We start from the raw sequence: 8,673 nt of genomic DNA on the forward strand, positions 1-8,673 counted from the left end.
TTTTTTAATTCAGTTCTTCAGTCACACCAGCCACAATTCGATCTTAATAATCACATGTGACTAGTGACTACCATATTAGATGCACAGTTCTAGAATATTTCATTCTAGAACATTCCATCATGGCAGAAATTTGCTCGGGTCTAGTTTGAAAGTTGCCTCTTCCAAGCGCTCTTCCCTCACCCCACCTGTCTTTCTAAAATAGATCCCCTCAGGTATTCCCTCTCCTGTACCCTGTTTCCTTCTTGGCATTGGACACACTTGGAAACTATGTTATCAGCTTACTTGTTTATTTGTACATTTTCCATCTCAGAGCTAGGACTATAAAACCTGCTGAAAATTGTGATAAAAGTATCTTACCATCCCTCTTTGATACCAGTTAACAACCCCTGACTGGACATCCACTTCTAACAATCTCTGATGTTCGCCAGTTTCGGTGACTGGGTTCAATAAACTGGTTTTCTCTAATCCCCTGCTGAAATTGCCACATCGAGGGAAAGAATGGGGTTTGGAGGAGAAAGAATGTTGAAGATTACTGGAGAGGGCACACTAAGGCATAGTGGAACCTGGGTTCTGCAGTCTAACGGGCATGGCCTTTAAACTTGGCTCTGCCACTTCCTAACTGCGTGTGATCTTGCTACTTCACTTCTCTGAGCCTTGGTTTTCTCATTTGTAAAATGGGAATCTGCCCCTAGCCTTGTACCATTGTTAGAAGGGATAACTGGGCTATTTATACAAACTGTAGGTAGAAGCGGGGTGAGGAAGCTCTAAGTAAATTCGAGTGGTGGGTGCTGGTGGCCAAAGGACAAGCCCAGGAAAGGCGCTGGGGAGGAATCTACTGCTTATTAAGCACCTACTATGTACCAAACTGTGCATACTTTACAAACATTATCCTATCTAATCCCTTCAACATTTCGAAGATGAAAGATAAGAGACTGGGAGAGGTAAGGTGCCATGCCCGAGGTCACACAGTAGGGGGTGGCAGAGCCAAGGGCTAAACCCAACTCTGGGTTCTGACTCCAAAGACTGTATGCTCTTTGTACCAGACCCTGAAGCCTTCTCTTCCATTAACCGTTCCAGAAGCTCAAAATAGTCTTCCCAGAAGATCATCAGCATAGGGAACCCTTGTGTTTTTTTTTTTTTCCTCTATCTCCTACTTCCAGTAATGGAATAGATGGAAGAGAGCCTGTCTCCTTCCCCAGGTTTTTCATTTTGGTAGAGTGAGCACAAGAGCCGCTTAAAAGAATAGCCAGCAAGATTCCACCCCCAGGGAAGACAAACTGGAAGGAGGAAAGAACACTGGAAGGGAGCAGAGTTCTCCATGGCTGGCAAAGTTATAGTTGGTGCCTCTTTTCTTCTCTCTGTTTTCTCCTATGTTTCCCAAGTTTTTTTTTTTTTTCCTGGACCTACTGTATTCCATGTGTAATTTGGGAGTGGAGGTGGCAAAGCCTGATAACAAACAAAAAAGCCACCACCTGCGCGCCTGGGATAGACCCACCTGTAACGGACCTATAGGTATTTGTTCCCAACAATCAAATTGACAAATATAGCTACAGTATTTGAGCTTCTGCTCTTTAGACATCACTGAGGAAAGGCATACTTTTCAGTTGTTACCTACCTGTTGAATGCATGAATGAATAAACGAACGAACAAATAAACAAACAAATGAATGTCTCTTTAGGAGGCTAGGAAACCATCCCACCCTCCGTGCTCCCATCATCCCTTGTGGCTCTTGCCGGCCTTAGCTCATTTGGCTTAAGTTAGTTACATGCAAGGTCATCTTCCCCGACTAGGGATCTTGTACAAGAGTGTACATCTTTCCCTGGCAATGGACCCTGTACATGCAATAGATACTCAATAAATGATTTTGAAAACAGAAAAGGAAAGAAGGGAAGGGTAATGTCTCCTGTCTTTCAAACAGCCACCTTGAAAGTGTTGGCATCAGTGGAGGGCTTGACTGTGCGGAAAAGGGTGAGCCCCTACCCCAATGCTGCTCTTCCCTCCTGGTTACGAGGACAAAGGGCACATTACCTTATAGTGGGGGCAGGGGTCTCGGAGTCGCCTGATGTCAGAGCAGCCTCCAGGGACAGGGCTCCCAGGCTGGCCCGGCTGCCTCTGCGGGAAGATTCTCCGAAGGAGCCAGGGCCAGGGTCCTCATCAGAGGAGTTGTCATCAAAGGAGCCCAGGATGAAGTTGGTCATCAGCTGCCTCTTGATGTGTGCCTGCTTCTTGTCTTCTGCGGAGAGGGGTCTGGCTCGCTGGCCCTGGGACCTGGCTGGTGAGGACAGACCACTGGTATCCAGAGCCTCGAGGCCTTGGGTGCCTGTTCCATTGGCTGGGGCGTCATCACTGGAGGAAACAGAGTTTCTTGGGGGATTCCGATGTAGGGGTGGTTTGGAGGTTCTTTGCTGACAAGCGTCTTTGGGACCTTTGTGAGAGGCCAGCTCAGCCTGGTTAGGAGTCTCTGGCAGAGAGCTGCTGTCGCCATTTTTCTGCAGTGGCTCTTCTGAGCTGTCAGAGGCTGGAAAAGGCTCCTGACTTGGGACGAAGTTTGCCTCTGATTTCTCTGTGACTGCCTTGATGTCCGTCATTTTCCCCCAGATTTTTAACAAGGAAAAGGTGAGGTAAGAGAAAATCAGACAAGATAAAAAAACCAGGATCATTCAAAAACCTGTAGGGAGGAAAAAAAGAGGCAATTTAGTGACTACATAACTGAGTTATTTCTCTCTTAAAGGAGCTGGAGAGGGGCAGTTGAGATTCTGTGTATTAGGCCAAGAGAGCCGGAGGGGAGAAGCATTGAACAGAGAGTGGAGAAGGGATTCTCCTCTTGGCTCTGCCTATATAATGTGTTGTGGTCTCAGGAAAATTCCTTAACCCCTCTGAATCTCAGTTTCTCATCTCTAATTTACGTATACTAATTCATGTTCACTGTAAATCATAAACATGCATGTGAGAAAGATCTAAATGAAATGTCTGTTAAAGGACTCTGTTATAGCATCAAAATATCCAAAAAATAGAAACAATCCAAATGTCCATTAATTGATGAATGGATAAAATGTGGTACATCCATATAATGGAATATTATTAAGCCGTAAAAAAGAATGACACACTGATACATGTTACACGCATGAATCTCAAAAACACTATGCTGAGTGAAAGAAGCCAGTCACAAAAGATTTCATGTACATGATATGCCCAGAACTGACAAATTCATTGAGATAGAAGATTAGTGGTTGGTTAAGGCCTGTGAGATAGGGGTGAGAGCTAAAGGGTACAGGTTATCTGTTTGGAGTGTTGAAAATGTTCTAAAATTGATTTTGCTGATGGTTGCACAACTCTATGAATACACTAAACACTGCTGAATTGTATACTTAACATGAGGGAATTGTATGGTGTATGAATAAAGCTGTTATCCAAAAGAAAGACTTCGCTATATTCGAATTTGTAGATTTAAGGAGGCTATTGCTTCTGTCATCATCATCTTCATCACCATCATCACTGTATTATTACCATAATTGTCATCATGGTCCTGGAAGGAGGAAGGGCACCTCGCCTTATTTTCTTCATTGCGCTAGTACACCTGACGTGAGGTATGCTTAAACTAGAATGAATGCTCAACAAGACCAAGGGGACACTGTTCTATTCCAGGGTCTAGAACAGGGCCTGGTATAAAGTGCAAGCTTAAGAATTTTGTTAAATAAATGAATCCAGATTCATTTCTATTCTGATTTCTAGCCCATGCCTCTTCCCACCACGCTAACTCTGCCCTATTAATGAGCAGATTGTTACTTGAAAGAAATATTGTTACAAAGCAAATAAACAAAAACACAACCTGAACATGCTGAAATTTCTAAATTAATTTGCCATAATCATATCCTAGAAGCATTAAAAAAGCAGGATCACAAAGCTTAAGCATACCAATTTAGTATCTAAAAGGTTTTTTTCTCTTGCAGTTTCAACACAATGTTCTTAAAGGAAGAGGAACAGTTCTCAAGATTTCTCAGAACTTACACAGTGCACATGGTACACGCTTTGGGCAACAGAGTTTGCTGAAATGTTGTCAAAGGTATTTTCTAGGTAATACACAGTATCAGATGGATTTTTTTCTTTTAAGGTCATCAAGTTTCCTTTTAAAGAAATGTTAGGGTAATCCAATGTAATAAATCACATGAATAGAACAAAAGAAAAAAAAAAAACACAATCATTTCGATTGACAGAGAAAAAACATTCGACAAAATCCAGCACCCTTTCACGATGAACTCACTCAGAAATCTAGGAACAGAAAGAAATGTCTATGTACTAATGCACATTTATAAAAACCCACAGTTAGTATACACTCAGCAGGGACAGACTGCTTTCTCCCTAAGATCAGGAGTAAGACCAGGGTGCCCACTTTCACCACTGCTATTCCACATTGCACTGAAAGTTCTAACCAGAGGAATTAGACAAGAAAAAGAAATAAAAGGCATCCAAATCAGAAAAGACAAAACTACCTTTATTCTCAGATGACATGATCCTATATATAGAAAACCCTAAAGAACCAACAACAAAAGAAATCTAATAGAGTTAATAAACAAATTAAGCAAAGTTGTAGGATATAAGGTCAACACACGAAAAACCCACAATTGTGTTTCCATCCATCAGATATGAACAATCCAAAAAGGTAATTAAGAAAACAATTCCATTTACAATAGTATCCAAAAGAATAAAATACCTAGGAACAAATTAACCAAGGAGGTGAAACACTTACACATTGAAAATTACCAGAAATTGTTGAAAGAAATTAAAGACCTAAATAAATGGAAAGGCATCTCATGATATACTGCTGTTAAGATGCCATACTACCCAAAGCAATATATAGATTCTTATGGGACTACCAATTACACCAAATAGCCAAAACAATCTTTAAAAAGAACAAAGTTGGAGGACTCACAATTCCAATTTCAAAATTTACTACAAAACTACATACAGTCAAAACAGTGGTACTGGCATAAAGATAGCCATATAAACCAATGAAATAGAATTGAAAGTTCAAAAATAAACCCATACATGGCCAATTGCTTTTTCACAAAGTATCAAGGTCATTCGATGGGGAAAGAACAGTCTCTTAAGCATATGGTTCTGAGACAACTGATCTCCCCATGCAAAAAAAAAAAAAAAAAAATGAAGTTGGACTCCTAACTCATACCATATACGAAAGTTAATTCAAAGTAGATCAATAACCTAAGTACAAGAGCTAAAAACATAGATCTCTTCAAAGAAAACAGGGGTAAATCTTCATGATCTTAGATTTGGAAGTGGATTCTTAGATATGACATCAAAAGCACGAGTAACAGAAGAAAAAATACATATTGAACTTATCAAAATTAAAAACTTTCGTACATCACAAAAGTATCAAGAAAGTGAAAAGCCAACATATAGAATGGGAGAAAATTTTTATAAACCAAATATCTGGTACTGGCCTAGTATCTAAAATATATATATATAAAAAAAAACTCTTACCATTTAACAACGAAAAGACAAAACAACCCAATTTTAAAATAAGTAAAGGACTTGAATAGACCCCTTTACTAAAATAAGTAAAGGACTTGAATATTTCAACAAAGAAGATATACAAATGGCCAATAGCTCATGGAAAGGGGCTCAACATCCTAATCATTATGGACATGCAAAGCAAAACAATATATCACTTTCACACCGGTAGGATGGCAATAATCAGAGTGATAGAGAGAGGGAGGGAGGGAGAGAGAGAGACAAGGAGAGAGGGAGACAGAGAGAGACAGAGAGACAGAGAGACAGAGAGAGAGAGAGAGAAAAAGAGAGAGAGAATAAGTGTTGGTGAGGATATAGAGAAACTGACCTCTTGTACAATACTGGTGGGAATGTAAATTGATACAGCTGCTGTAGAAAAGTCTGGTGATTCCTCAAAAATTTGAACATAGAATATGACCTAGTAATTTCACTCCTAGGTATATTCCAAAAGAACTAAAAACAGGGACAAAAAAAAAAAAAAAATACAGGTACACACGTCTTCATAGCTCCACTCCAACTTTCTGATGCCCAAGCCTCGCTCTCATCCCAAGGTTTCTCAGCCACAGCACTACTGACATTTGGGGCTGGAGACTTCCTCGTGGCGGGAGACTGTCCTGTGTACTGTGAGATGTTGAGCAGCATCTCTAGCCAATACCCACTCGACGCCCGTAGCACACTCCCCTCAGTTGTGACAGCCAAAAATGTCTCCAAACATTGCCAAATGTCCCTGGGGAGCAAAAGTGCCCTTAGTGAGAGCCACTCCTCTTAACTCCTACACCTCCTCCCTCCCTCCTACTTCTAGAAGGTGAGGTGGGAGCTTCTGGAGAAAGGGTCTATTTCTTGCTCACCTCTTGCACATAGTAAGTCCTAAAGGAAGGTTTAAAAAGCATCAGCAAGAAAGGTCAGAGTCCTGAAATTGCTGGCTCACACACGCCCTTGGAAAAATTTAAACTAGTAATTGGCAAATGGCATCATCGAAAATATTGCAAAGGCTATTCTGGCTTCCCCAGAAGCTCCAACAGATTAGAGTCCTACATCTTCTCCAGGCAGGAGGGCATGCCAGGGTAGAAGGGCCACTCGCCTCTCACACCCTCTGCTGGCCGTACACAGGCCCAGCACTTTCACAACTCTGCAGCTGGCTCTCACTGAGCTCTCTGCCTAGGCCTCCTGGGCTGAGTTGGCCAGCAGGTACAGACTCCATCGTGGTGACACTAACAACACAGCGTGGAAATGGCCTGTCCACTAGTCCACTCAGGTCCTTGGGGACACGAACCAGCTGTCATTCATTTCTGGATTCTTGTACCCAGCTTGGTGCTTAGTACATAGTAGGTGCTTAAAAGCTGTTTATCAAATGAATGATAAATCCATGCACATACACTGAGCACCAACTGATGGATTAAGGTGAGCTAGAATTTTGATTTTAGGGTCTAATTTCTGAAACTATAAAGGAATGCCAGGGCAACAAGCTGGGTGTCTCCGTGTAGTTGAGTGTCAAGCAGGACACCTTATACCAATGTGATCAATTTTAGGCACATTTTAAATGTGCACATTTGAAATTGTGAGATATAAGAAATAATGAATGCATAAAATCGAAATGCTGGGCATCCCTCTGCCCCAGCAAGGCAAAAATATGCTACAATAATTTGAGACCTAGAAACCCCGAGAATGAATTTTTTTACATTGATTTCCGCTGGAAAACCAATCAAACTAAGCAAGTTTTGTATTATGTAAGCTCTTTGGGAACTTGCTCATGAAATCCTGGCTGGCTGGGGGAAAGGATGGTTGACTAGGACAGTGGGTGGAAGGATGGACAGGTGGCGCCCGGAGAGGGGTTGAGCAGACAGGCAAATGGGCAAGATGGACACGGAAGAATGGTGGGTGAAGCTGCCTCGCTCTGCACTGGAAGCTCTAATGAATGGAGTGACGAGCAGTTCTCCCCAGTTTGGGCCCTCTCTCACTCTGCAAATCCTTGAAGATCTGGTGTCCTTCTGATAGAGGCCAGTCGATCTAACCCCGCAAACCTACCTTGCAAGAGGTACTTCCACGAAATCCTCAGGGTCTTTCCCTCTTCAGAGTAATGACACGGAACAGCAAGATTACCACACGAGAACTTTCTCAAGGAAGTACCCAGAGACGAATGGGGGAGTGGTTTGAGAACGCTTCCAAAGAAACCTCTGAGCCTCCGTTTCCTCATCTATAAAGTGGAGACACTAATTCTTGCCCCATTTTCCTGCCTCACAGTTGCTCTTCGAATAACATATAAACATAGACGGCATTTACACAGACATAAACCATCAAGATTATAGAGTGCCTTCAAGCTTCCAATCCTCAAAACAATTGATGGATATTATTGCTATCGTCATTATTTTAGTACCATTTCACAGTTTGGTAAACTGTGGCTCAGGGAAGCTCGGTACCTCGACTTCGCTCAAAAGCAGGCCCAGCACCCATACCTTCCCCACTGCCTCACCACCAAAACTGGATATATAATTAATTCCAAACAAAGGAGGGTGTTACCATGAGCACATGGATACGATCCTCAAACCAGACACCTGGCCGTGTACATGGAAGATGATAGAACAGCACAGTGACATGCAAAGTAACAACGCTAGACGTGCGCAGTAGTTGAGGAGCATCGCGCATGTAGTTTGTTCCATGGGCAGGAAAAGCCAGGGTCTTTCCAATGAACCTTTGTGGACCCTGCCATGCCAAGCTGTAGGCCTTCACTGAAATAACCCAGCTGACCCGAAAACCAAGCACCGGTCAACACTATTTTTATTTCTTGCAAAATGAACCCAAGCAACAGCTGCTGGATACCAGGGCAATCACAGCCCTGGCCGTAATGAATGCAGGACACCACTCCGCTCCAACAAGTCCTGGCCAGCAGCCAAATGAGGGCTTGAAAGCACGGGGGTCATGAGTTTGTTTTCCAGCTTCCCCTGCCCACATCCTACCTATCAAGGTCTTTAAGAGAGTGAGGGCAGAATGTCAGCGTTCAATCAGCAATCCTGTTTCACACTCAGACTTTTTCTCCTACCAAGATGAACTCCTGAGAGCTTGCTGCCACTTACCGTCACTGAGGACACAGCCACCGGCTCCATTCTCATGTGGGTCTGATACGTGCCCACAGAGTGACTAAGGGAA

At 42.6% G+C, this 8,673-nt stretch overlaps 1 protein-coding gene across 1 annotated transcript in view; it reads right to left on the reverse strand.

Moving 5' to 3' along the window:
- The window catches only part of ACACB (acetyl-CoA carboxylase beta), an 86,997-nt gene extending 84,337 nt beyond the window's left edge, over positions 1-2,660 (reverse strand). Inside the window, exon 1 of the mRNA XM_025040072.1 lies at positions 2,029-2,660. Within this exon, the coding sequence (XP_024895840.1) occupies positions 2,029-2,660 (632 nt within the window). The remainder of the gene's footprint in view (positions 1-2,028) is intronic.
- Between the last annotated feature and the right edge of the window lie 6,013 nt (positions 2,661-8,673).

The sequence above is a fragment of the Pteropus alecto genome, unplaced genomic scaffold (genome assembly GCF_000325575.1).
Source record: "Pteropus alecto unplaced genomic scaffold, ASM32557v1 scaffold259, whole genome shotgun sequence".
Taxonomy (NCBI): domain Eukaryota; kingdom Metazoa; phylum Chordata; class Mammalia; order Chiroptera; family Pteropodidae; genus Pteropus; species Pteropus alecto.